Source organism: Staurois parvus, unplaced genomic scaffold, assembly GCF_062004578.1.
Source record: "Staurois parvus isolate SC_StPar_1 unplaced genomic scaffold, SC_StPar_1.0 ptg000017l, whole genome shotgun sequence".
In the NCBI taxonomy this organism is placed as follows: domain Eukaryota; kingdom Metazoa; phylum Chordata; class Amphibia; order Anura; family Ranidae; genus Staurois; species Staurois parvus.
Genome location: NW_028317813.1, coordinates 19,114,238 through 19,138,712, shown reverse-complemented (window position 1 = coordinate 19,138,712; position 24,475 = coordinate 19,114,238). Strand labels below are relative to the sequence as shown.

Sequence of the window (24,475 nt, the reverse complement as noted above, 5' to 3'; positions counted from 1 at the left end):
GGCATGGAAAGAGCCCCCACCATCTCAACCAAAGGCTCAGGTACGTGTCCGGGGTGCTGGTGACCTGGGGTTGCTGTATTTTGCCCCTGAAGCGCCGGGATCGTGCGTAGCGGTCAACAGGACATCCGCTCCAGCCGCCCATGCATGCACACCTCTCATATTCATTTTAATGTAACAATGCACAACAGAAAGGGAAATGGCTGAGCTTTCATCTGAATGATCTAGTCAGCACAATATGCATCTTCTGTGCTGCCCCTGGGAGCACATGGGGTGCTTCAAGACTTAACAGTAAAAGCTCCCATTTTGGTGATTGTGTCTATGAAGACATAAGCCATCCAATTTACTAGTACGTGAAAAAGGCATTCCATTTGGAAATATCATTTGTGTTTGTTGCCCTGTAAATTATATATCACCACTTCTTTATTAATAACGATAAAAAGATAAAAGCTGTAAGAATGCAGTCATTGTCAGAGATCCCTGTAAATTTCTGTTTCGTGACATACAGTATTGATATCCAAAACAGATTGACATTACTATTTCTTACCCATTCAATGGATCCACTACAATGGCTCTAGGATGAGTCATCTTCCCTTCTATCAAGGTTTTTCTGGTCTGCGATGCCTTTTCTAAACGAGCCACACTGATGGTCTTCTTAGGCCCATCATCTGTCCAGTACAGGTTGTTTCCCATCCAGTCTACAGCAACACCTTCTACATTGTGTATACCTTTCAAGAATGGTTAAAAAAAGACATTTAAAAATGATGTTAATTAATATCAACAAAATATTGTAATATCATAAAAATAGGGAATTCTAACGCCAGCAACTTTGAAAAAGTATAAACTATTGTAAAATACTATGGTACTAAAAAATATTGTTTCAAGAAATAGTGTGTATTTTAGCAATTTAGGTTAACACCTGTCAATTACCATCTATACTTAGGAAAGGGAAAAAAAGGAAACTAAATCTAAAAACAAAGATATTACAATTAAGGTACATTGGTACCACTCCATACAAAGTTATACAGCAACTAGCCACAGGTACACAGGCTCTCAAGGATCTGCTTTCTCCCCTCCATACAAATACATAAACCACACACTGTTGTGTTTTTTTCTTTTTATTTACTGAGCTGAAACAAACTTTATTGGTACAAGAAAGATCAGACAGACATGCTTTCACTCATCAGATGTGACTCTGTTCTTGAAGTGATGGTCTTAATCAGAGGAGGTGGATAGGATGCTGCATCTTAAAGTGTTACTAAACCCATAACAGTAAAATCAATCTGCATATGCAGTAAAGCATGCTTGTTATACTCACTGTGGAACCTAAGGGGTTAATCCTCCACAATGTGTAAAAAGGCTATTTGATCCTCTCTCTTCTCTAATCTTCGCTACTTCTACTGTCCTTAATCCATCTGCTGATAGAACAAGGACTTGGGGGCAAGCTGCACATGCTCAGTTTGGTGTGTATTGCTAGAGAGGTTTTTTTCTTGGCAGAATGCATGTGATTTGCACATGGCCAATCTGCACTGTACAGACAGAGGGTCAGGGGTCATGCAGCCTCATAAGACAATCAGGGGAGAATAAAAACTTCTCCTACAAGCTTTAACCAGTGTTCTTCTGGACACTGTTAGAAGTCACAAGACTGCTCTAACTGCTTATGTGAGGTATTCAGCAGTTTATATTTACTAAAATAATTTCATTACCCTGTTCTGTGCACTGTGCAAGACCGGATATACGGAATTCAGGATCCTGGGTTTAGTAACACTTTAATTTCCACAATGCAATGTTACAATCTCAAAGCACTGATCTTAAAATATAAACACAAAGTGATATCCATCACCAAATCATATTACAATTCCTTAAATACTGCTGGGTAATAATCCTAAGAATGCTTTGCATAAATATAGTTTATGTTGCAACCTCTTATGAAAAAAATTGTCCATTATGACAAGGCCTTATCGCAATATATATATATATATATATATATATATATATATATATATATATATATATATATATATATATATATATACACACATATATATATATATATATATATATATATACACACACACACACACACACACACAGATAGATCGATCTAATCAAAGATTCCCCCTTGATATAAAACCAGTAATCATTAATAACATATACAAATTAACAAGAAAAATTAAATTTCTATTCACTTTCCCCACTTTAAAATTTGCATTAAGCACCTTCATATCTTTTTCCTCTGAAGTTCTGGCCAACATTGTACCCCAATTTTGAATCATTTTCGCTAAGTTCATTATTCTGCATTTAGAAACATTGAACAGCATCTTCCATTGTTTTGACAAATCTTTCATCAATGCTAAATCATGTTCCATGTTACAAACACCTCCAGCAATATTTACCCTTTGGCACACCTTTGGGTCACCAGTATCAAGATATACTATGTCCACAGCACCACCCTGCTTCAAAACATTAGTGATATAATCAAAAGATTGAATCAAAATAGAATGACATGATTTGCCCTTAGTAAAGCCATGCTGCTTTGGGTCCAGCACGTGTGTTTTTAAATAAACATTGATCCTTCTTTTTAGGAGAGTTTCCATTAGTTTTACTGTAACAGACATGTCAAACTTACTGGCCTGTAATTGCCAGCTTCTTCCTTTCTACCCTTCTTGTGGATAGCTACAATATTAGCTGTCTGCCAATCATGGGTAACTTCTTTAGAAGAGATTGATTATACAATGGTCCAATAACTATCCTCAAAGTTTGAACTTAGAACTCTGGGGTGAATACCAACCGCTACCATTTTTTTTATTAAGCTGGTTTATCTGCTACCTCAAAAAAAAAAACATGAAATTTAACCTTCACCACTGCAACCACCATGATCTCCAGCTTGATTTTGTTAGTGGAATTTACTTCTGAGAAGACTGAAGAGGAGCACTTGTATAAATGATCTGATACATTCAGATCTCTCTCAGACAGTTTTCATATTTGTGATCTTACAGTATTCTCAGTTGGGTGTTACCTGGGTTTCTCTGGTGCCAACATTTTTTGAATTGCAATAAACCTCAACAAACCAGTTAAAGGATCAAGTGTGCTGTCATTGGTTGTGTCCTAGCCACCAAGAGCAGACTTCAGCTCTTTTCAAACCTTTTACATATCTCGAGTGGGTCTCAGAGGAGAAGGGGAACGGAAAAATACACAGGAGTTTGCGCTTTCCATTCTACTAGATGCACAGTGATCTGCCTCCTGTGACTATCCCTATCCCTGCGGTTCCCTCTAATTACCTGCTGCTAATATTGCATCCTAATCACCATAGGGACATGTCTGAGCTCTGGAAAAGAGGGTTGGGGGAGTGTGAGCAGAACCACAGTGACAAAACAAGTGGAGCACTTTTATGTGTATGAGTGGCCTGGGGATGATGGAGACACTGGTTGTGATCATGTCCTTTTGTCTTTCTATGCCTGTCTCCATGAATCCATGTCGTTTTCATTGCCATTGCAACAATCAGTGGTTTATATAAGATTCAAAATTATTTACATTTGTCTGAATATACTGTAGGTATATTTTGTACATTAGTGTACTTTTGGTTTTGTGTTTATGAGTTTTTTTGTAGGATATCTGAAGCTCTTCCTACAGTGTTGCTTCCATTTTATATAGAATAGTTGATGCCTTGTGTGATTTTTGGTTGAAAAATGACCTACATTGAGCACACAGCATACCTTATCAATATCTTTAAAAAGTCCTTTATAATAGGTAGAGCTGAGTTTTTGAGAGTTAGTGTTGCAGATATTTGATTTGGATTGCAATCTGATATTCAAACATTTGAATGAAAATTCTCAGAACATTCAATGACTTGACAAGTACTTAAAAAATTTTGTATGCTTTTAACATTCAATTTTGAATGTAAACCCAAATGAAAACCACATTTACTATTAGAAATTAATTCCATTGAATGTTCTTGTCACAGTAGTTGGTCATGTGTCAAATTCACCCCACTAAGGATTAGAAATCCTTCTACTATTATATAGCCAGCTTTAGTCTCACTATTTCTCCAGCAAAATACAGACGGAAGAGCCTTAGATTTTGCATATTTTGAAAGGGTGCCTTGACTGAAAAAAATGATAAATTCTGTCTTTTCTATTCTTCTTCTCACTGATAAACCTACAAAAAGGTATTGTCTCCTCACCTAATGAATTTAATGATCTACTGATGTTTTCTCCTTTACGATCCTATGTTGGTAGCAAACCAAATATATATGATTTTCTATTCTGTTTACTCATACTAATTTGGCATACTAGTAAGGTCACGAAAACAAGACTGCAGAATATTTTGATTAAAAAAACTGAACAACATTGGCTGTTTTGATTCACATGTAAAATTGTTAATGCTCTTTGCTTATATATGTGTAAAATTAAGATGCACAGCACCTCATTCTAAAAAAAATGTATTACCTTTATCTTTCTTCCTTTAGCTTACTTTTATGCTTAAATCTAACATTTTCCTTGACTTGTTCTTGAAGCTATCAGTTGAAAGACAAGGTACATAAAGTCATATAAAAAAAACCATATGTATTACATAAGAATACATTTGGGTTCACGTAATTCTTCATGATGCCTTACAAGTTTTCTTGATGAATGTCTCTAGAAGCTACCAGAAGTACGGTTTTAATTTTTTCACTACTCTTTTTATTTAGTACATGGGTTTCTCTTCCTTGCTCTTACAAGAATAGTGATTGCATTTTATAAAATGGTCAGATCATGTACAATTGGTTACAAGTTTTGCTTATCAGCGCAGCCATCTTTTAGGGTGCCGTTCTATACAAGTTGTGACATCATTTATTAGCATTCTGGTTACTTTTTAGTGCATGATAGTAAATGCAATTCAGGGTATGATTTGTAAATGTACCACTCTAAATAGACTGTGATGTCTGTGTACACCCCTCCTCTTTCTTTTCTGCTTTTCCTTTTTAACAATATTCTTACTAATATGTAAGTATATGGTTGTATGCATCCTATTTATTCGTGGTGTATAACTGCAAGATTACTAAGGGAGAATCAATAAGGTTTACGGCTACAGAATGTAGCCAACCTAGCACATCTGCTGGATGGATATAGAAATTACAATAATGGAAATAAAATCATAACACCAGATGGAAACCCACTGAGTAAACAAGCCTGACACATGCTGCATCATAATATGGGTACTTGCTTTAAGCAAAACCAGTGTTATGTGCTTTGTAAATTATGTCGTCATGACAAACACTCGATTTTCGTATAGTTCAATGTACAAAGCAGTGTGCTCTCTGTTCATCCAACTCTTAGGAAAGCAACCCAGACATTGCGATGAAAGACCCCTACTGCAACTCCACTACTTATGCAAGTTACCATTATAGGAACTGGATAGAAAGTCGTGGGCTGAAAATAAGCAGCATGCTAGTTAATACCATTAGTCACCATACTAGTAAAGAAATTGAAAAATATTTCAAAATATTAGATGTTAACTGCATATCAAACACTTATAAGTATTTAACCAAATTATATACTGATATTTTGGTAGATTTTTTTAAATATCTAAAAACGTACCATACTTCTATGTTGGCATCAGAGTTCTTGCAGCTGTGTATCTGAAGATGTCACAATAGAACCCACTACAGAAATAGTACATTGCTAAAGTTTTTTGCTTTCTTCTTTTCAGATGTCCGTTTTACCAAACAATTACATCTTTATATATTTATGCTGCATTTGGAGTTAGGAACCTTAATCAAGAATTTCCATTGTAATGTGTAGATCAGTGGATCATAATATCTGTACATTGTCAAGCCAGCCATAGATGGTTTGACTGGATGGTTCTGATTCGAACCATGTATGAGCAGGCAGAATGTACCCAAATTGACTGATCAACATGGGTACAACCTGCCTGTCGGATTTTACATACGGTTATTGCTAGCGGCTATTATAGCCACTAGCAGTAATTCGTGTGTGTTCTATCGGTGGGGGAAGAACGCAATGTCTCAGAGGGAGGGATTCCCCCATCAACACTGACTGTGGTTGCAGGAAAGAAAATCACTCCATCTATGCCTGGCTTTAGAAAGGGAATATACTGTATTCCCAAGTAAAATGTAGTATATAGTGCTTTAAGATGAAAACCTGAAAATGAAAATAAGGATTGCTCAAATGGTAAGTGTGATTGTTGTTTTCTGTTGTACAGAGTATAGCAAAGCTAGCAAACAAAGCTACAAACCAACAATGTGACAGATGTCAGGCACTTTTAGATCTACTCTATCAGTAACTAGCTTGCGTTTGTAGAATGAACTAATCAAGGAACCCCTCCACAAAACTCTTGTCCACCCAAACACGTTGTCACATGTATGCAGATATCATGACACTGTCTCAAACTCTTGAGTCTGGAAGGGCAGCACAAATGGCAAGCATCCAGACTAAACAGATTTGGACAAACATACAGTGCATCCAGAAAGTATTCACAGTGCTTTGCTTTTGCCACATTTTATTATGTTACAGCATTATTCCAAAATGGATTAAATTCATTTTTTTCCTCAACATTCTACAAACAATATCCCATAATGACAATGTGAAAGAAGTTTGTTTTGCAATCTTTGCAATTTATTAAAAATAAATCTCTGAACATCTCTGGAGAGATCTGAAATTGGCTGTGCACCGTCGCTCCCCATCCAACCTGATGGAGCTTGAGAGGAACTGCAAAGAAGAATGGGAGAAATTGCCCAAAAATAGGTGTGCCAAGCTTGTAGCATCATACTCAAAACAATTTGAGGCTGTAATTGATGCTAAAGGTGCTTCAACAAAGCATTGAGCAAAGGCTTTGAATATGTATGTACATGTGTATTTTTTGTTTTTTATTTTTACTAAATTGCAAAGATTTCAAAATGAACTTCTTTCACATTGTCATTATGGAGTATTGTTTGTAGAATGTTGAGGAAAAAAATTAATTTAATCCATTTTGGAATAAGGCTGTAACATAACAAATTGTGGCAAAAGTTAAACGCTGTGAATACTTTCTGGATGCACTGTACGTATGGTCAATTCCGCCAAATTACATGACACCCAGACATGAGTGCATGTTGGCCTAACTAATGTGTACAACCAGCCTAAGGATTTACATAGTAAAAAATAAAGGGTGTCCTAGACTTTAATTCATGCTCTAACATAATATATATGGATCAGTGACATTTCCAGAAATAGTATGAACTTGATACCTTAAATCTGATAAAATAAAATTCTCCCTCATGGTGAGGCTTTCAGCACACTGCAAAAAAAATGCTTGTTTAGGCCTTGAGTACCGAAAAAAGCAGTTATACTTACCTAAATCGTAGCTCTTCTGACAACCAGCATTCCTTCCTTCTCCCTTACGCTCTGGCTTGTGAACTGTTCCTTGGTGACCCTATGTCCAATGCAAGGCCTAAAGGCTAAAGGCCTTGCATTGAAGGTGAAGACTTCAGAGGACCTGGGAAGCCAGAGCTTAGAAGGGAAAAAAGCTGCAGGGACTGGTCTAGCAGCGCAGAGAAATGAAACTGCTAGACCTAGCAGCATGGTTAAGTAAAACGGCTAGGCCTAGACCTAATAGGGAATTTAACTTTTGTAATGTGAGGGAGGCACCACTTCAAGGAAGGATTTTTGTTTTCTCCAGAGTTCAGCTTAAAAAAAAAAATATAAAAATTACAGAAACCCCACTAAAATGTAGAAAGCTTGAAACTTTAAGAACCTTAGCTATTCTAACCAGGGATAAAAAAAAAAAATTTTCATAAATACAATAATCTAGTGGAGCTATAAATAAATCAGCCATGAAAGCTCATTTCCCCATCTTTTTTTCCAAATCGGAGCTCTAAATTACATCTGAAATGTCAGAGAGACAGACATCTATGAACCATCACACCTAGTTAATTAGCTGGATTTTACCAACACAGACAGCTCATGTCACACACATAAAAGAGTGCATAAGCCTTTGGGATGTAATGGGGGAGGAGAGGGGGAATAATCTGGCATTGAGTGTGAGTCTATTCTGTAATTTCTCCACAACAATAAGACTCTATATACAACTCTGTAATGGCTACTCACACAGAAAGCTCTAATAAGACAAGCACATGTGAATAACCATTGCACAAAATACACAGATCTGTGCTGAGAATCATTCATGACACTGTGAATGCACGGATTAGCCAAATAAGCTCCTGTCCCATCATCACGTTCAATTCTACAATGTATGTTAATGTAAATCACAACCAACAGAATACTAAACACAAAGGTATTCATTTTCATGCAAAGAAGCTCATGTATAAATAGCATCTATGAATAAATCTGAAGCATTTCTCATTTTCAGAGAAACCCCAAAATTTGAATAAAACTTACTTAAAACCTAAATTTGCTGAATATAAAATGTCTGGATAGACAAATTTTAGAGAATATTATGTGTTATTTTAACTCTGTCTCCTGACTGCTATGGGCTCAAATCATGAAACTGTATTTACTTTAAGATAAGTGGTAAAATAGTGCGTAGCATTTTTCCAAAGCCATTCATCAAAAAATGCTTGTAAAATAAGGCAGATCTTATCCCTTTGAAATGTGCAGTACTTATCCCATGACACTGATCAGTATTTTATCGCATTATGTCACATCCAGCAGGCGTTACTTATTTTCTGGTGGACACTTCTGAGGAAGGAGCGATTGAAGAGAGTCCAGAGGAAGAGCCCAATGTAGCCCAAATATTGCATGCCTGGACGCATGCATTTATTTATGTACTTTAGTGAATTTTATGCAGTATTTACTGAGCATTTTTTGCTTTTTTTAGGTAAATAATGGATTAAGGGATAATGAATTGACATTTTCAATATAGCATATGATATTTGGAAAAAATCTGTCACATGACTCAAATACAATATTCTTTAGTCAGCTGAGTCCATTTTCAGTTAATGACACTTTACCTTTTCAAATAGAAACCTCTGTTGCATAAAAGAATAAATTAGAAACATGGCCAAGGGCACATTTCTTTTAAGAAAAACAATTAAAAAAAGACTACGATAAATTTGTCTCAGAAGTTCACTACTGTTTCCCGTGTTCATTTTCAAATATTTCAGTGCTGTGACAGCTTACAAGAGCCCTCTAGTACAATATGCATTCATGTGATTTGGCCCGTGGCATCCAATAGCATAAATCTGATCTGTGTGGTCAGAGTAACAAAGGTGATATAACCGGTTGCACAAATCTGCTATTTTCTTCATGTTTAAGGGCAGCTTTATAGTAACATGAAACCTCACCTTCTTGAAGAATGTTTTCTCGGCCAGTACCATCTATTTTCTGTCGCCCAATCAAGAAACTTGTGGTGTCTGCAAAGTACATGTAGCCATATTCAGCATGAAAGTCCAGAGCCCGAGGGTTCATGAGGTTTTCAATGGGTATCATGTGTTCATCAGGAATATTGGCTCCCATATCCATCCCTCGGATGATACCAGGACGTCCTCGACCATAAACTAAGAACAGCTCATGTTCAGGCTCTGAAATAGTAAATATTTGATTACTGTTTGCAGATATAAAATGTGTTGTCATATTACAATTTTAATCATGAAAATTAACTATTATACCTTAAAGGGGGATTTAAAAGAAAAAAATGAGGAGTTCCAATCTACTATATTAAATGGAAGTCTGGAATGCTTTCAGAAACTTACAATGGCATATAAAAAATAAATAAAAAATTTGATCAGCAAGTCAAAACTAACTGGTGCAACTACCTATCTTCCTCTGGTATTTGTTTCTGAGGCTACTCTGTTCCAGGAGAAGTCCTCCACATGTGGTGGACATGCCCTATGTTCTCTACGTTTTGGATAACAGTTCTTAAAGTGGTTCTCTAGCCTAGAAAACAATACATAAATGTCAGCAGCTACAAATACTATAGCGGCTTCCCAAAGTAAACATTCCATCTGCAGGTCCAGATGCCAGCATGTTTACTTTGGGGAACTGGCTGTGATGGCTTGAAGCCTCACTGTGCTATGTGAATGGTCCTGCAGCTTGCTGGGACCTGTGACTTGTCCCAGAAGGTGGGGGGGGGCAACTTCCACCTGGACTGCCACAGGGCATGGACCGGAAGAAGAAACTGGTACCTGTCAACCACCCCCCCCCCCCAAAAAAAAAAAAGTGCCAAAAGGGGGGTTGGCAGACTACTGGACATTACCCTTTCCCCTTCTGGGTGAAGCTCCGTTTTAAGCTCCTATGATCATTGCTGACTTGTCCCTTCACTATAGACTTGTGATACATCCTGTTACACTTGCAGCCTCCGGGCCTCAGAAGATCTCAATTTAAACTGGCAATGCACGCATTACTGGCAGCAAAACAAAGCATAGGAACAGCTTGGAAACTCTTTGTTCCCTTCACAGAAGTTCACCATCACTTTTTTTTAGCAATGAAAAGCTCACCAGCATTCTCCTAGACACATACACACACAAGAAATTTCTAAAAATATGGACCTCATGGATTCAGTATGCTTACCCTTCCATGTCCACAGCTAGATATGTGCTGTTATAAGCGCTGAGGCCCTATGACTCTGGCTGGGGTGTATCTGACTTCCTTCTCTCCTTGCCCTATTTCCTTTCCTTCCTACTCTTCTTGGTTCTCCCGCTATGAAGGTCCCGTTTTACATATTACTTTGCTCTCTGCAAGGCGGACCCAACACTACCACCAATCTTCTGAGTGTCTACTAACATGGTATTAGCGATCAGTCCATATTTCTGAATACATTTCTAAACCATATTAGAATGTTATCTGGAATACTTATTGTTCTACAGTTCAGTTACTCCCCCCCTTTGATGTTTGATGGATACTGTTTTTAAACTTACTGATATATGGGTCTCACTCATATATTTATATGAGGTTGTGCTCTGTATCCTTTAAAAATCTAAATAAAAAATGTATTGGAAGTGAAAACTAACTACTGCAATACATGAGCTGTAGGATATAGGAGGAATACTATGTCCCCAACCAATAATGGGAACTGAGAACAGATTTCTATTTTTTTTTCTTAGAAAGTGCCATTTAGTTCTTAAGCACACATGGGGAGGACAAGATTATATTCAAAGACATGTCTTTCAAATAGACCATGGTAATATATGCCAGCTTTTAAAAGGTGTCTATGAATGTCCTCATTTATGCAGTTCCTGGTATATCTAGCCGTAGTTAGTCACATTCAAATGATCTTGTTCTGTAATGCTGAAAATGTTTCATAGCTTGTCCAAGACATTTCTTTATTTCTAATTGGTGTCAGGAAACAAATGGCTATAAATGCTGGGGTATTTTCCTGACACTCATTAGAAATTAGGAAATGGCTTGAACAAGGTACAAAACATCTTCAACATTTCAGAACAAGTCCAGTTGAATGTGACTGTTTCTAGTTATACAATGACCTAAATAAATGAGCATTTTCACAGACATATTTAATATGTGACCAACTGGGGATGTGTGGCCGGCCGGCAGAAAAGATGGCTGCATGGCAACACAGCTCCTTCCCATGCTGGCTCACCAGAATGATTCCCAGACACACAGGGCTTCGGTTCATGCTGCAAACAACTCCCTGAGGGTCAGACAACATCAGACATGTAGTCCAGGAAGAACAAAGATAGAAGCAGACTGGGAAAAATGACTGACTTCTTTCCTCAGCCGCAGCGCTTCAGCAGCCAAGATAATGCCAGCGGCTCTCCAAGCTCCTCACACGGCCGCTCCCTGGAACACAGCTCTACATACAAATACCCTTCCAAACAAATGTCAGAGGCCGGCCTCAATCAAAGACCGCAATCTCAGTCATCCTCATCCACCTCAAGCACAGCGAAAGTGAGACCTAAGCTACAGGGCACAGTACAGGAAGTGAGTGCATTGGATTCTTCATTAGAAGATGCCATGGAACTACAGGACTTCATTTTGGAGCTCTCTACAACTAATCATCCAGTCCTTGATACAACTCTAAAAGGAAAAGCTAGTAATCTCTGCGCACTACTATTCACTCTGACATTATGTCACTGGCTCAACAGTTTAAAGCAGATGTGGAAGCTGTGACTAAGAGAGAGTGTCCCATATTGAAAGCAAAATGGGGGCATTTGCTTCCACTTTTAACGAACTGGTGGATTCCCATACTGAAAGAGGTGATGAGCAGCATTGGATCAGAGCAAAAATGTGCAGATCCAGATGATAAATTTTAAAAATTGTATTCCTGAGTTGGTGAATCCATCAGATCTGAAAGCTTACTTAAACATGGTGTTACAGGAAGCTCCTCCAGAAGCACCAACAGTGGAGCTACTAATTGATTGCATACATATGTTACCTAAACATCTCTCAAAGTATCTGCCAAGAGATACAATTACAAGAATTCACTTATTCAGTTATTAGCAGCGTTCAGAAATAAATAAGTGCTTCCGCAAAGCTTACAAGTGATCGCACTGTTTGCAAATCTCTCAGCATACACAATGCAACAAAAAAGGCAGTTGGCTACTATTAACAAACCATTGCACAACCACCATATTCCACATTTCTGGGTACATCCAGCAAAATTGTTAATAACAAAAGGAGAAGACACCCATGATATTACAACTGTGATGGATAGCCTTCTGCGTGCATGGAACAGCCTGGATCCACGACACCCCACTCAAGACGACTCTCCATCAAGGTTGTCTTACACTGAATCAGATACAGACACAGGTTTGCTCTGTGTGCTCTCTCACCGGACCATTGTCTCACCAGTGAGCCTCTGGAATTTGATTATTTCATTGCTTTTTGACCCCACTATTATAAGCGGGTTTATTTTTGCAGATTCAATTGTGAATAATCTAGCTTTTATGATACCTACACCTGCATAAGTTCTTGTTGTTGGTGTAGGATAGTGTCTGTTTCTGTTGTTGTTTTTCTAATCTAGCAGGATATTTAGCCATATAGCGCATTTTGCATTTTTCTACCAATTATCCAAGACTTAAAGGAGAACTTGCATTTTTTCCAATTCTGCAATGGTTCTGTTCAAAAGGGGACATTAATCTAATCCTGTTGAAAAAGACCACTATATAGAGACACTATTACTTTTTATCACTCTCTCTGCTAAATTTTCCCAATATGTCTTTCAATATCTCCTCATTCAATGTAAAAGGGCTTAATAGTCCTTTTAAGAGGAATATGACATGGAAGAAAGCTAAAAATGTTACAATGTGAAATTTTATGCTTACAGGAAACTCATTTTTCCTCTCTTAAATCGCATTTTCAGCACCGCAACTTTACAAATTTTTTTTACTAACGTTCATAGAAAAAAAAAAAAGAGGAGTAGCTGTTGCAGTAAGAGACAGTCTCCTTTAAGCAAACAGAAGTGCTTGCTGATGTGTCGGGTAGATATTTGATAGTGATTTGTGAAATCAATAAGGTTGTATATAGCCTTGTCAATATTTACCTGCCTAATGTAAAACAACTTTGTTTTTTAAACAAATTATGGAGGAAAGTTACCTCCATGCTTTGAGGTCATATGATCTTGTGTGGCGATTTTAATTCTATTCCAAATAGAGAATTTGATTTTTCTACATCCTCTAAGCTCAGAGTCTAGAGCTACACTTGCTCATTTTATTGCCACATCAAATAGATTTTACCTACTTTCTCATATCTATCACTTATACTCAAGAATGTATTTTTTTTGGTGGACAAATTTATGTTGCAAAACATTTGTAAATCTGATAAACACACTATCACATGGTCCGACCATGCCCCAATCTCTATCACAGTGGGAGAGGTTTGCATCGAAACAAGGGCTAACAGATGGCGCAATGACACTTACATACTATCACATCTGCAATATAAATCTGAAATTACCAAAGCCTTAAAAGAATTCTTTGATACTAATGCTCCTTCGATTGAGAACCCCTCCACTTTGTGGAATGCACACAAGGCCTTTATAGGCATTTCTAATATATATATATATATATATATATATATATATATATATATATATATATATATATATATATATATATATATATATTATAAGATATCTATGTCTCAAAAACTCTGCGATCAATTATACATTGCTAGACAAGATTTAAGGTCCCTACTAATACACCAATACAATCACCATATCAGAGCAATGAAAGCTAACAACTATAGATTTGGTAATAAGGCTGTTAAAATACTGGCAAATCAAATGAAAAAAAAATTTATTAGACAAAAGATTTCTTACATTCATGATCCGAATACTGATAAAAGGGTTTACAACCCCAAAGAAATTGTTGACGCCTTTAGCATCTACTGTAGCGCACTATAAAACCTCCAAAAGGAGTCTAAAACAGTTCAACCAACTCCAGAACTGATTACTGAATTTTTGCATCAATTTCTCCGCCTACCATCCAAGAAGCAGACTTGGATTTTCTCAATTCTCTGTATACTACCCTAGAAATTGAAACAATCATTCAGAATCTACCCCATAATAAATCTCCGGGCCCAGATGGATACAAGGAGTATTGTCAAATTTACAAATCCATTCTAGTACCACATTTGATTCCAATCAACACTTCTGTGACTAGTGCCTTGTTTCCCCCTGAAATGTTAACTGCCACCATTATTACGCTACCCAAACCTTGGAAACTACCAGACACACCTCAAAAATTTAGACCAAGCTTGCTACTAAATGTTGATGTGAAAACATATGCTAAACTGATAGCAAATAGGTTGGCTAAATTTTTACCATCTTTAGTGAAAAATGATCAGGTGGGTTTTGTGTCTGGTGGCCAAGCTCCTGACGCTACCTGGAGAATGATTAACCTCATTCACCTGCCAGAAAAACACAAAAAAACAGGAAAAGCTTTCTCTGTTCCTTGCTTTGGAAGCTTTTGACAGGATTCACTGGGGTTACCTCTCTAAAGCACTCAATAAATTTGGCCTTAATGAGCAAATACATGGATGTTTGTATTCTACTCCCTCAGCTGACATATTTACAGAAGGTATATACTCCACAGCATTTCAAATAACGAATGGTACGCGCCAGGGATGCCCTCTGTCACCATTGATATTTGTATTGCTTATGGAACCTTTGGCAGAGAAAATCTGAACTCATCCACATTTACAAGGCATAACATATCAAGATAAACAACACAGTATTACGTTGTGTGCAGATGACGCAATACTGTCCCTAACCAACCCACTCCAATCACTCCCAATAGAATATGACATTTTAGACCAATTAAAATTTCTTACTATAAAGTAAATACTTCCAAATTAAATATTCTAGGTTTATCTGTGGATGCAGCCACAAAAACACACATTAGAGAAGAAGTTTCCCTTTCAGTGGTTCACCAACTCTCTGCAGTATCTAGGCATTAAGCCAACAGCCTCTATAGCAGATCTATATAAAACAAATTTCTCTTATAACTGAATTGCAACAGGTACTCTTCCGACTACAAAAACAAAATTCTACCTCTCATGGTCAGGAAGATTAGCTGTATATAAAATGTTGGTATTGCCACAAATATTATATTACTTCAGAATGATACCTATTCACATACCAGCTTCCTTTTTTTCCACCATGCAAACACTAATGTCTAGATTCATATGGGTGGACAAGAAAGAACGTTGTTTCTGTCATATTTTGATAAAAACGGAAAAAAAAAAAACAGATCAGTATGGGGCATGGCCTTCCTAATCAAAAAGATTACTATACAGCATCCCCATTAGACCAAATCAGAAGTGTAGAAGAGGATGAAAGAAAGAGCGCACAAACCTTGCGCTTTACCTCAATAAATAATGACTAATTTTATTTAATTTAGGAAATATACTCACAAAGGTGACGGTAAAACAGGCAAAAGTAAACCATATCCACACAGGGTTACAGGTAAATCCAAAGGGAGCACCTTTCGAAACGTGTTATTTTTTATCCCCCCCTTTGGAGGTAATGTGCAAGGTTTCTGCGCTCTCTTTCATCCTCTTCTACAGTTTTATCAAGCTTCCCCAGCTTCATGATAGAGCTGCACAACCTCTGATCACCAGCGGATGAACACGCTGTTGTTACTAATGCCCGTTTGATCTGAGTCTTTGAGCGCAGGAGATAATGGTACTTTAGAAAGTGACTGGGCCCAACCAGGAAACCTTAGCTCACTATTATTGATCAGGAGTGCCATGAAATCAATGCATGTTGTAGATCATCCAATAATCTCAGGAACCATACATACCTGGCTAGATCCAAGTAGCCACTATGTCACATCTATTAAATGTGAATTGATCCCTATTGCACTAACCTCATTGAAATATATAACTCCAGATATTTCCTTTGCGAAATGGAATCATATAGGACTCATTAATTTCAACGTTGTAGTTAAAGATAAAGGTCTACTCACATCTGAGGAACTTACTAAAGTTTATTCTTTGCCTGAAGAGGAGTTTTACATTCATGTTAGACTATCTCATTTAATGACACGTTTAAAAACATTACAGGTGATTGTTCCATCTACTGAATGGACGTACTGGCATGTGGAAAATCCCAAACTTAGAGGTATTACCTTATTCTATATGTTAAGTGCCAAATCTTCATTTGTTAAAAACCCTCAATTACATAAGTGGGAAGGGGAGCTGGATTGCTCTTTTTCTGATTCACAATGGAAGGGAACAATTCAGTGCAATTGCAAATATTCAAAATGCTCAAACTATTGGGAGATGGCACAGAAACTTCATTTAATGTGGTACTACACTCCTTACAGGCTCACAAAATTTTCCCCTCAAGTTACCAACACTTGTTGAAGAGGATGCAGAAACACAGGTATATTACTTCATATAATCTGGTCGTGCCTTCATCTCCACAGTTTTTGGGCAAATATTTTTGGGTTAATTTCTCAATTTACAGGATTCTTAGTAAAACCGAATGTTGAACAAGCAGTTCTCACTATTAATATCTCAGATAACCCTAAGTCTATTAAGCCAATTTCTATGCAGGTGATATATGCAGCCAGAACAGCTATTCTGAGGAAGTGGAAAACAAACAAAACAAACAAGGTTCCTAATGTAAGAGAGGTAATCAAACAGATTAGTTATATATATATATATATATATATATATATATATACACACACACACACACACACACACACACACACACACATATATATATACATACATACATATGAGCAAATAATGGCTTATAGAGATGGAAGAATTTCTCAGCTTGAATCCCAACGGCTACTATGGCCCTCGTTCAGTAACATTAAATGAGTCATAGCTTCAGACTATAATACCATTATGACAATTGTTACTCACCTTTTTTGTTATCCTTATCTTTTTGCTGTTAACTGAATACTTTTCATATATAAGATATAACAGTGACAACTTTCAGAGATTGTTCCTGTTATATCCAAGAAGACTTCAAGTTGACACATACAAGCTTCAGTTGGCGGGACAAAACATATTACATACGAGTAGATATAATGGGTTACTATGGTACTGATCTCAACTATATCACTATAGTACATGTTTTCATACCTGTGAATACAGTTGTTATTTTATATCTGTACGACTTCCTTTTATTGAGTAGAACTTTTCTCAACCAACCAATGTGATGACTATTTTTCCATTTTGGAATGAATAATAAAATAAAAATAATTTGTAAGGAAAATGTGACAAACTACTGTTCTACTAGATATGCCAGCATTTAAAGCACTTAAGTCCGGTATGTGCCTTCTTGTCCAACTCTTCCCACAAACCAGCAGTGCCTATGCATCACTAAATTGTGGACCATGGTCCGGATTGGGACAATGTCACTTAGAGCTATGTGTCTTGGAATGATGGGCTAGAAAACATCTCTAATTTTGCTCACACTTTTCCATATAAAACTATTTTGTTGCCACTCTAAACTCTAGCCACATTTTCTAATTTTAGAAGGGTAGGAACCTCTATCAGGTTGGTTTTTTGTTTTGTTTTTTTATTACTGCTGTCTGCTTCTTCCGGATGAAACCAGGTAAGATCAATTCACTTTGGGACCATGAATGCCAGCATCACTAATTTAGGAGTTCAGGGCCCCATGGTGCTCTATAAATAAACCAAACATGTATCCAGTCACTTAATGCGGTATTAAAACCCAAAACATAAAAATAATATATTGTAGCTTACAATTCTCAAATGTGGTGACTGCATTAGGTTTCTCTTTTATTCTTTTTTCCTTTATTTTTACCTGTTGATCCAGCCAGTAGCACACTTCCTGTCTTAAAGTGACTCTTAAGGCTTATTTTATTATTCTTCTAAAATAACAAACATGTTATACTTACCTGCTTTGTGCAGTGGTATTACAAACAGCGGCCTTGAGCTTCTTCTTCTTGGGTTCCCCACCAGCACTCTCCGCTCCTCCTCTTCTGTGTCTGCCACTGCAAGCCACTTGCTATGGTCACAGGTGCAGACTCAATCTTGTGCTGGGCTGTGTGTGACTGCAGCCGGGCACAAGGATTGATCCAAGAGTGAGGCAAGTGTTTAGGGGTTGAGGGGGACACAGCAAGTCCTAACACACTTTTTACCCTAATGAAGGGAATGCATTAAGGTAAAAAAAATTGGTGTCTCCACTCTGAATGGAGGGGCAACAGAGACCTTTGGACAATCAGATTTGGAAAAACTTGACTAAACAAATGTATTATTTATTTCAGGTACTTATATAGCGCCATCAATTTACACAGCGCTGTACACATATATTGTACATTCACACCAGTCCCTAACCCTCAAGGGGTGTACAATCTAAGGTCCCTAATTCACATTCATACATCTACTAGAACCAATTTACATATAGAGGAGCTAATTCACCTACCAGCATGTCTTTGGAGTGTGGGAGGAAACTGGAGTACCCAGAGGAAACCCACGCAGGCACAGGGAGAACATGCAAACTCCAGGCAGGTGGTGCTGTGGTTGGGATTAGAACCAACGACCCTAGTACTGCCAGGCGGAAGTGCAAACCATTTAGCCACTGTGCTGCCCATTAACACTGCTTTCCAGCTAACACTTTTTAGGCAGTTACAGCACCTTTTTTCCCCCTTTTAGGTTTTCCAAAAATTAAGAAAAGCTGACCATTGTAAGCCCCCTTTTCATTGTAAAGTATTTTGTCTCAACTCAGTGACACTTTTGATGGACAACTTGGTCTGTTAAAGGAAATTGAAAAAGTAACCAATTTACCTAATCAGATTAAAACAAAGGAAGAGAAACCAAAAGGAAAATGAATGCAACCACCACATCTAAAAATAGGTTTCAAGATAATACATTCTTGCTTTTGGGTTCAATACCACTTTAAATATACATGTTTTAAATACCTGTGGCTACTACACGTGTTAAAGCCCACAGGTTAGCTTTAAGCTAGCAAGTGACAAATTATAAATCTATTCTGTAAAACTGTGTAGCTTTACAAACGCAAAATGTTCAGTTCCCTATTGTAGACAGATTTTTTTAATATGAATAAAGCAGCCCCACAATCCCCATTCTACTCATTTCTTGTTCAGTTGTCACAGGGATACAAAGTAAAGGGATATCTCCCCACTGAAGCAACAGAGAGCAATAAAACCCCAGCAGATTTTCAAATTCTTCCACACTCTATTAAAAACTTGACTTGGCTGAAATTTGTCTCTCAATGCAGTTTAGTTTTTGAAACACAGGAAAATGTGAGCATAAATGAAAAGTAAACAAATATTGCTGTAACACTGAAGTTCCATGCTTACTTTTGCATGATCTTCCATCACTACCCAGGCTGAATCCTGATCGGCAGCGACACGTTCGGGTTTTATGGTTGCTGCCAAGCAGACAAATATCTGAGCATCCTCCGGGCTTCTTGTACTGATCCAGTTCACAGGCATGGCTCCTCACTGCAGAAACACAGAACAATCAATGACAAAACTATAAAAAGACTGGAGATGAAAATATTAGAAAATGATGTAATAGCACATAGCACAGTTGCTCACTTCCAGTGGATGTTTCCCAAAGTCACCTGTTTGACCAAGCCAAATGTTACTAAACATGTTAGGATCACAGCTACAAACAATGTAATCCTTACGCCCATGGGTACCTTAAAAGGCGCTTTGTCAATAAAATGCAAGTATAAAATGCGATATATGTAAACTATGAGTTTCACTAGGTGATGAGAAGTTGAATGACACACAGTCTTCTTGGATTTCTAAGGGACTTAGACAGCATTTCTCATTTAGTCTATGTATGGAGGATGTGGCATAAGGTGACCGGTTATATTACACAAGAATCAATACTGGTTACTGCAATAATAAGATGTAAGAAACTAAAGCCTACAAAAGACAACTATAGATGGATCAAATCTCAGCCAGTTTCTGCTGAACTGGCCAAGATCCGATCCATCTATGAGCAGGGGGTTGCACTGAAATGAACCATCGACTTTGATCACTGTGTTGTGGGGGAAAGAAAGACTCCCCGCCGGAAAAACACAAGGGATCCCCCCTTCAGCACTGATTTTGTTGATTGGAGAATCAAGCAATTTTCTTTCTCTCCACCTGTGGTGGGAGGAAAGAAAAATTGCATAAACTGTGGGCTACATAACACAGCAGGAAGACCTTGACAATATTGTAAGAAGCTAGTCCCTTTAAACTGCACAGGACAACAACCCGACATTTAATTTTACTGCCAAATTGAAAATACACAGGGCACTATACAATGTTTATAAGATCTAAAACTTATACAAAGAAATGTTTGATCCTTTGTCAGAGATGTATTCCTATTACAGAGAACTAAATCTCCCTGTTGTGAAAATGAAAAGATAAAAAGAACCCATGCATTATTAAAAGCAATTGACCTGTAACTCCTACATATACAGTACAAGACGCTTTTTAACATTCATACACATGTTTAAGTATCTTTTCATTTGAAAAATTTAAGTTTTTCTTCTACAAAGAAAAGCTTGAAAAAGAACTAGATAAGAAAGCAATGGAAAATGTGGGAACAGAGAATCTAAATGGCAGCAGTTTAAAGGGTGAAGGTGCCTAAATGCTAGTGTTTCAATTCATTTCTTCACTTGGTGGAATGTGGTGTGAACCTTAAGGTCTAAAACAAAAAACAATGCATAGGCCCATGAAAGGTCCCAAAACATAGCCAGAAATGCAACAGACTGTATAGGAAAACTTTACATTGAGCCCCCATATATCATAGTCACAGTCTAGGTAGAGAATATCCCTTCCAATGCATCTTAGGGAAATTATGTCATCATGTTTTCTTCCTTTTTTCTACCTAGTACTTCTCCTTAGTTTCTCAGAAAACATTATTTCACAAAACTCTGTACCCCATAACCTCAATGTTCCTAATGTTTGAACTATTAGAATGTATGCATCCATTAGAAGAAACAATTGAAATGGTGCAAGTAATTAAGTATAAGCAGCAAAAAGGTATTTTCTCAACATCTAAGGTTGTATTATAATGGAGCATCTCTGCACAGTTACCTATCCTGGATTCCACTCCACTTTCATACAATCAATGTTGTCTAAAATGAAATACATGACTTTTGAAGATGGAAAATATCTCTGTTTAGCATTTTGAACACAGAGACCAGATGAGGCAGCTGTATGAAGCTGAACAGCAGAGGAAAGGAAGCACTAAGACTGGCCATAGATGATACGATTTTCTTCTATGCAACCACGAGCTGCAGTGTTGATGGGGGAATCCCTCCCATGGAGCTATTGTGTTCTCCAAGCTAGGGGTTGGGGGGAGTGCAAGGAGCTGTCCTTGTTGGGAGAACACAGTGATCACGGTTAGTGGCTAAAGTCGCTGGCAATAATTGCAGGTTAAAAATCCAACATGCTGGTTGTACCCAAATTGATCGATGGATCAACTTGGGTATAAATCATCCTGCCCATAACATGGATCGAATCTTGGTCGATCCCTGCTGAACCGGCCAAGATTTGAACCATCTATGGCTAGAAACAGACATTAATCACCCAAGATGCATCTAGATGGTAAGGAGCTGCCTAGACTGCTTATAACCAGAAGTGCTGGAAATATAGTATTTTTATACAAGATCTTCACAGAGCAAAGTTTTTCATGCATTTTTGGCTATGTAGTAAGCCAACCCAGAGATTGTGTATTGCTTACATCAAACATTACGTCCAGTTTTAACCTTATTCTAGCAACATACAGTATTCACATGTAATGTAAATAGAACCTAGACAAACTGGCAGTTCTCTGCAAAACTGCTGATGCAGTACATAGACACAAAGCACAATTTATATCTAGTGTGTAGTTCACAAAATATCAGTTTTAGTCGACTGCAGCTGTTTGATTATCCAAAGCCAAAAGAGGCACTAAATAACCAGTCCACAAAAGTCAAACAATGACAAAAGAAGCTGTCTGTCACAAAGGAACAAACAATCTTTATTGACTTTCATCTATATTACAGACTCTTAGCAATCCTGTAACTGGTTTGCTTACTAACTCCTCAACAAAAGCAATTTAATAGGTTACATAAATGGTAACACACAATATGCCATGTTAGATTTCATGGTGGTTGCTGTCCATCCATAAGCCACCCTGACATTGGTGAATCATGCTTGTTATTTTACAGACAGTAGTTAAATCCTTCTAAGGTAAGCACAAAGGAATACAGGAATCGTGTGAATCTAGCTCATACTGCCTCATACTGCTGCATGCACATGACTTTTCTGCATAACGGTCAATTCTCCCATTGTTTGCAATTAAATATATAAAACAGATATGCTGTTAAAGTGTATGTTACCCTAAATATTTTTTCTGTTTTAAAATATATGTGTTTATAAATCATAGTCTCTATCACTTTCATTTACTTCTTCCATCTAAAGCACCTGATTGATCCTACCAGTCACCTTTCTTCTTTGTTCTAAACTGACCACACAAATCAGAGAAGCTGATCTGTGTTAGCATGGTCAGTTTTCATCCTTTGGCTGGCCATCCAAAGGTACTGTGCAGACACACAGCAAGCCTGAATTTGGTAGTTTTTTCAGCCACCGCACCATGACCAATCACAGCCTGCCTCTGGCACACAGTCCCTACCAATCACAGCCTACTTTCTGAAAACGCCCCCTGGTCAAGCACAGCCTGCATCTTACCTCAAGCTGAACAGACTATGGAATACAGGTACACTGTGTGTCTGCACAGTGTCCTGTAACCCTGCCCCTACCATCAGAGAGAATAGATGCATGGTCACATGACAGAACTTTTTAACCTTGCAAAAAAGGTAAGAGATATAATTTTTAAAACTAAGGTTAAATTTTTTTTTAAAAAACTAAAGTTTTAAACTTTCAAAACCACAGTTATGGTTCCTGCATAGTTATAACTGTAGTAGCAAGTGTCTATAGCATTGTATGTTCACAACTACTTTAATAGCGTCTGCGGAAAAGGCACATTTTTCATCCATTTATATAGACCAATATCGTCAGCAGGGGCCAAAAAATTATTATAATAAACAGCAATTACATAAATACATTGCATTTTCTTTAAAAAGCTGCACTCCCAAAGCATACAAGAGCAAGTCCAGGTGATAAGAAAAACCATTCAGGCATTATTGGAATCTGTTATATGAATGGAAAATCAACATGCCATATTTAATTTTTTTTTACAATTTTTTTTCATTGACGTGCAAAAACATTTTGTTTATGCATATGATGATTTAGGCAAAAACAGAGACCTTGTACCATGCAATTGCTTTAAGTACTTCAAAGCACTTCTCCAGGCATCAGCTGCCCCCCTACTTCACCCTGAGCATCCAAATTGTTTTTTGTTTTTTTACACACCCTGTCTCATATTGTGTAGTTTCTCTTCATAGCCCCTTCAATTTCATCACAGGAGCTCAAACAATCCTTGTATTGGTGGAACCAGGAGGATAGATCCCAACACACAGGAGATATGCAGCAAAATTTCAGCTTTGACAAAGTTACAAAAAGAAGGGTACTGAGTGAGAAGTGCTTATATAAACTGCACCAGCTGACGCTCTTACACTCTGCCTACTGCAAGCAGCACTGGTATGATGCTGTCAGAACCTTTCAAGAATGGCAGAGGGAACGTTGAGAAGACTGGTCACCATGTTTACAGAAAGCAGGCAGTGGTGGCTGGTTTCTACCACAGGAAATGTGAAATTTAAATAATTTATTCTAACTTTTTGTGCCCAGAATTCAACTTTAAAGCTAAATTTCTGACCTCAACCATTATTACTATTTTTTTAATAAATCATATATTATCTATCCATTTATAGATCTATATTCTCTTTTTTGTCCTGATGTCTTTGGTCTGCTTTTGTGACACACAAAAGTCCTCACTCTACTCTTCTGTCCTCTTGCAATGGGTGGTCTTGCTGCAGGACTCAAATTTATGGCATGAGGTCTCTTATCTGCAGCATTCTCCCTGGGCTCACAGGAAGTGAGCTGAATAATCTTGGCACAATAAACCCAGAAGAAATCAGTGGTGCAGGACAGAGGATGATGCAGTGCCAGCGCTGGGGCTTGCCAGCT

General features: G+C 37.5%; 1 protein-coding gene across 2 annotated transcripts in view; it reads right to left on the bottom strand.

Moving 5' to 3' along the window:
• LRP1 (LDL receptor related protein 1) overlaps positions 1-24,475 on the bottom strand; it is a 441,174-nt gene that overhangs the window by 195,723 nt on the left and 220,976 nt on the right. For both annotated transcript variants that reach the window (XM_089681129.1, XM_089681140.1), the window contains exons 10-12: positions 19,703-19,846; positions 9,281-9,517; positions 545-725 (exon numbers count right to left, since the gene is read on the bottom strand). In XM_089681129.1, the coding sequence (XP_089537255.1) occupies positions 545-725; positions 9,281-9,517; positions 19,703-19,846 (562 nt within the window). The remainder of the gene's footprint in view (positions 1-544; positions 726-9,280; positions 9,518-19,702; positions 19,847-24,475) is intronic.